The sequence below is a fragment of the Drosophila sulfurigaster genome, chromosome 3 (genome assembly GCF_023558435.1).
Source record: "Drosophila sulfurigaster albostrigata strain 15112-1811.04 chromosome 3, ASM2355843v2, whole genome shotgun sequence".
Classification (NCBI taxonomy): Eukaryota; Metazoa; Arthropoda; class Insecta; order Diptera; family Drosophilidae; genus Drosophila; species Drosophila sulfurigaster.
In genome coordinates this window covers 2000200-2005427 of record NC_084883.1, presented here as the reverse complement: position 1 = coordinate 2005427, position 5228 = coordinate 2000200, and the positions used below count along the sequence as shown (strand labels likewise).

General features: G+C 42.7%; 1 protein-coding gene across 5 annotated transcripts; it reads left to right on the top strand.

Moving 5' to 3' along the window:
* The first annotated feature begins 253 nt into the window (after positions 1–253).
* LOC133843732 (uncharacterized) lies at positions 254–4229 on the top strand. Of its 5 annotated transcripts, XM_062277395.1 has the most exons (5): positions 254–572; positions 641–694; positions 748–875; positions 1295–2603; positions 2658–4229. In XM_062277395.1, the coding sequence occupies exons 4-5, from the start codon at positions 2601–2603 to the stop codon at positions 4188–4190; spliced, it is 1536 nt and encodes a 511-aa protein (XP_062133379.1). In that variant the 5' UTR covers positions 254–572; positions 641–694; positions 748–875; positions 1295–2600; the 3' UTR covers positions 4191–4229. The 5 variants fall into 5 exon arrangements, 4 of the variants coding, with proteins under 4 accessions (XP_062133379.1, XP_062133377.1, XP_062133378.1 ...); XM_062277393.1 differs by having other exon boundaries at positions 644–875; XM_062277394.1 differs by lacking the exon at positions 254–572 and having other exon boundaries at positions 579–694.
* Positions 4230–5228: the final 999 nt, after the last annotated feature.

The following is a 5228-nucleotide window of genomic DNA, read 5'->3' as shown; positions in this document are numbered from 1 at the left end:
TTTAATTTGCTTACTTTGTTTTTGTGCAAATACTTATTTAAGAAAATGTTTGTTTTATCGTTTTCCTGAGAATAAGTCAATAAGTAAGCACTACACTCAACACTAAAATATGTCTCACTGAAAGAGTTCCATAATATTCACAAAATAAGAGCCAATATGAGAAATTAGTTTACCCAATTTGAAGCCCAGTTGCATGAATGAATCTCTGTCAACAAAAAAAGTAAGTCACAAAATCAAAAGAGTAGGCTTAGATTTAAATAATATTTAATTGCCACATTTAACATCCAGACCTCCTATCAAAACACCAGACAGCAAAAGAAAGCAATTGTACTTGCAGTTACCTCGAAGGAAATCTGACATTTTGACCATCATCCAGATATGGGACTTGTCGAAGACCCTCAAGGAGAAGATATCAATGCTTCATTTCTGACATATACCTTCCGCGTGCCTTCCATGGTCTTTTAATCCACGGAGGAATCATCCAAGAACATATTAATAACAGTTTTTGAAAGATAAGTGAGAATGTCAAAATCTTCGAATTGTCTTTAAAGCAAATTATTAACTGAGAAATGGTAAGAGTAGGCTTAGCCCCAAAAAAAACCTGCAAATAAGTAGATAACATTCTCAAACTTATCCAAAGGAGCTCGCAAGTATTTTAGTTCAAACACAGCAAAAACTAATAAGGCTCTCCATGGTATTGATCGCAGGAAAAAGCCATGCACAAAATACTTTTATTTGTATTCTTAGCCTTCAATGGATACTTGAAACCATGGAGGATTCTTGCAAACTAAGCCTCGGACGTTTTTCTTTTTGGATTACAAAACAACTTTCGAGAAGTTGGTTGTCGAGACTTTCATGGAACTGCCAACAAATCGGTAAGACAAACAATTTTAGATAAAAGCCTTCTTTACATGGGAAAGTCGCATGTAAAACTATTTGCAGTGAAAAAACATAAATTGAATCCGTTTAAAAAATAAGAAAAGGTAAACAAAGAAATTATTCCATTGCTAGCTCTAATTAAAGTGTTAATCCAAAGCAGTAAGTTTCATATTGCTTTCACTTTGAATAATGTCGCACGCAACCTTTTTACCAGAGAATACCCCATATTTTGCTTCACCAGATGCGTTATTCATTGGAGGTCTAAGCGATATCCTAACATAGTATAAAGTAAAGGCGTAATCTTTGGTTTGATTTAAGAGCAAATTTGATCATATAAAAATTAATCGCAAAAGTTATTCCTGAACGAAATAAATATTAATAGTTTATTTACTCGTTATCTTTTTCCCCTTGACAGGTATTGCAAATCAATGGACATCGCATTCATGGCCGAAGCTTTCTCTTTGATTTTGCGAATCAAGAATGATGATAGTTTAGAAGTCAGATACCTGCCATGAAGATACTAACAAAAAAATCATCCCAGGAACGTTCTCAATAACATGAAGTAATATTATTCATTTCATTTGTTGTAAACAACATTTAAGCAAACGGGCCTGGCAATTAAATATACTTTACTGGGCCCGTCCACTGTTTAAGCCTGCTTGACCCAAAGGGTCTACTGATGGCCACTATTATTTTGGCTCACCATTATTTTTTAGTTTGTGGTTGCAAATAATTGTGGAGTTGCACACTCAAAAGATCTTACGAATTTGTTAGAGCTTAGTCGACTGCAGCAGGCAAATTGGTGGCAAAAATTCAGAAAATTTAAGGAGAGACACAGAGATGCGTATGCTGCCGCACTGTCCCATGGGAAGTGGGCGGGGCAGCATGGTGCGGGATATGTGCTGGATGGGAGGGGGGATGGGGAAGGTGGCGCAACCACTAGCAAAGTGGAATGAAGCGTATGCGTGTGTAATTAAGTGTCGCAAAAAGACGCAGGCAAAAGCGAAAGCAAAGCAAAGCAAAAGCAGATTGTACTGGGCGCTGCTTAGGCTTATGGTACATGCGAAGGTAATCGGGGTGGGGGAGACTGTGGTGCGGGGAGTCTAAGTAAGTGTGTGTGTATGTGTAAATAGGAAAAGCATGTTGTTGTGCTCCTCATGCTGGTGCTGGCTAACAGGATGTGAATATGGCGTCCGGGGTGTGAGGGTGAGGTTGAGGGTGATAAAAATGTTGATGTAAATTGCAAAAAACAGTTTTTATGTCCCATTGCCGCATCTCTGTCGCTCTTCTCTCCTCCTCCATTCAAAAACGGAGGACAACTTGAAGGCGGCCTGCGTGTGAAGTGGTGCAAAATATATTAAACAAGGGCGGTTGGAGCTGAAGCAGCTCCTCCCCATCCCCCGTCATTAGGTGGTTGCTTCCGCTTTGAAGTGCCATTGTTAGTCTAGTTTTTTTTATTTTATATTTTATTTGGTCTATTTATAACGCATCATCAATATTTTTGCCATGCTAATGTCAAACTGAATATGCGATGCGCTGCGCAACACTGGAGGCATTGACAAAGCTGTCAAAGTAGCGAGGAGAAACTACATTAGTTCGAGGTAAAAATTCACAACGCACGGAACCTGGATAGAGTATCGAACTTAAGTATTTAAAGTTGACTTCAATTCGGATTTCTAAGGAGCTGACTATATCGAGGCAACCCTTTCAAGGCTTGCTAAATGGTGAGTTGTGATAGCAGTCCAAATTGCATTTACCTAATCCAAATCCCCGATAAGGCGTTCATGGTCGATCTTAAGCTGCCGACTCGCGTCCAACCGGAGGTGTTTCCACGACCAGACAGCTGTGGCGTCCACACAAATAAGATAGATTTTCTGAAACGACAACTGCTCGATAAGATACCCGGCAAATCCTTCGCCCCTGACTTTATGCAACCGGTGGATTCGGAACTGCTAAATGTGCCCGCCTACTACATGATCATCACCGATCCTATGGACGTGGGCACCATTATTAAACGTGTCCAGAACCAATACTACCAATGCGTCGATGAACTCATCGATGACTTGCGACTGGTTATCGACAATTGCTTTAAATTCAATCGTCCCGGCGAAGTTGTCTACCGGAAGGGTATGCAGCTGGAGAAGTTCTTCCTTAAAGTCCTGGACCAAATGCCGCCAGGACCTGAGTATCCCAGCAGCAGGAATCCACAAGCTGAACCCAATCCCCCGCCATCGGAGAATACGTTGACAGCGAGGGAGCGTCTGTGTCGCGAAGACTTGAAGAAGCTGCAGAACTGTTACGTCGATGAGGTGGATGAAGAAGTGAGGGAATTCTTCAAGGAGAAGTGGTGCGCGCTGTCCAAGAGGATTAGCAAACATGCCTTCAAGACGCTAGAGGATTTTCATATGACCGTTGATAACATATTTCTGCAGAGCCAAGAACAGGCGAAGAGAGTCTACGGGAATGCCTTCTTTGTGCCCCTGGAAAGTATCTCTTTGCAGCCCCATAACAATCAACTAACCGAGCTGCTCTACGAGGTGAAGCGGATGGATGGCAGCCTAAGAGCTCCCTATAATGTACAGGCCAAGTGGGAACATGGCCTAATGGATGGCATTGACTTTATGATCGAGAAGCTGAGCAAGAAACTCGATACATGTCGCCACGTCGAGGATGAACGATACTTGGTTGGCCAGGAGTACTGGAGAAGACAAAGAATGGTTTCAAGCAATGGGCACAAGCTGATGAGTGTCCTGGCTACAAGCTCCATAAATGGCATTAAGGCGGAACCCAATTTCAGTAAGTCGGATCGTCATACGATGATGCAACAGTTTGCGATGATGCCCATGCATGTGAAAGATGAAATCATGGACATCATCGCCCGGAACGAAGATATAACCTGCGATAATTATGCTCTGCAGTGGTACGATTTTGAGAACTTCAACAACGAGACGCTGCTGGGCATGAAGAAGGTGATGCTACCGCACACCAAACTCAATCTGCGCAACATGAACACCTACGAGAAGGCGGACCTGCAACGCTCCCTCGAGAGCCGATTGGAGACCATCAATCAGGTCTTGAGTGGACATCGACGCAAGTGTCCGAGAGGGATGCGGGGCAGGATGCCGGCGAGGAAACGAGCACGCTATTTCACAAATTGCGTGACCAAGAAGAGTTGCAGTCTGCAACAGCAAGATCAGAAACAACAGCGGAGATCCTCACCGGAGAGTAGCGACGACAGCGACTCAAGTGATTCGAGCAGCTCCAGCAGCGACTCCACCGATCGGAGCGATCCCTCTGATGACTCTTTGTAGATATTTTCCATTGACATTTTTTAATAAAAGCGAATTAAATGCATCTTCAGTGTCTATGCAACTATCACGTCTGATCGTTTTTGGGTGCAGCGAATTTTCACGACTTTTTCAACAAAAATGAAAATTATGCTAATGTCGAAGAGTTTCTCACGCTCGGCAAAACTGATGCAGCGTCTGCTGTGTACCTGATACCGCAAACTACGAAATTAGAGCGGTGCCAAAGATCGTGCAAAGATCTCTGAACTGAATAAATAATTTGCATATGTTAATTTTATTCGTGAAAAACAGCACAAGATTTTCACTTGGCGCAAAAAGGGTTCGGGAAGAGATCATTTGCGATCGTAATTTGCATAAGAAGCGTCGCAGCGACTTTGCGAAATGGGCAAAAACGCAAAACGAAAGTGAAAATAGGAAAATCGGAAAATCGGAAAATGCTACTGCAAAGGAAGTGCCGCAGAGACAGGCCTTAAAGGACACGGCGCACAGACAATCGCCCAACAGGGGTTAATTATGCGCACAGTGGACGAAAGGCGCCAGAGAGCGGCTGCTCACAGCATGCTGGCACGCTCGCACTCTATGCCCTTGGCAGGGGGTTGAAGAAGGACAACAACATTAGCTCATTTGCATAACATCGTAAAGGAAATCGAAAATAGAAAATAGAAAATAGAAAACCGACAAAACAGAAAGCAGAAAATAGGAAAATGGGAAAATGGGAATGCGATGCGATGTGATGTGATGCGTCTGCAATTTATTTCCTTGTTAGTTTGGCTAGGCAAAATTATGTAAATTATGCGTGCAAAAACATTAAGGAAACTTTCTCACGCTTCTCTCAACTCCTTGAGCAGGATCTCTTGCTCGGTATATTGCTCACTTTTCGGGTTAAGCGGGTAGCTGTGTGGCCAGGACGTCCAGGATGCAGGGTGCAGTTTGTTTGGGTTTCCGCGCACCGGGCAACAAATCAATTTTGATCGATATTCATTCAGCTCTCGATTGATTTCAACAAAATTTGCATATTGGTTGCCCTTCGATTAGTTTGTT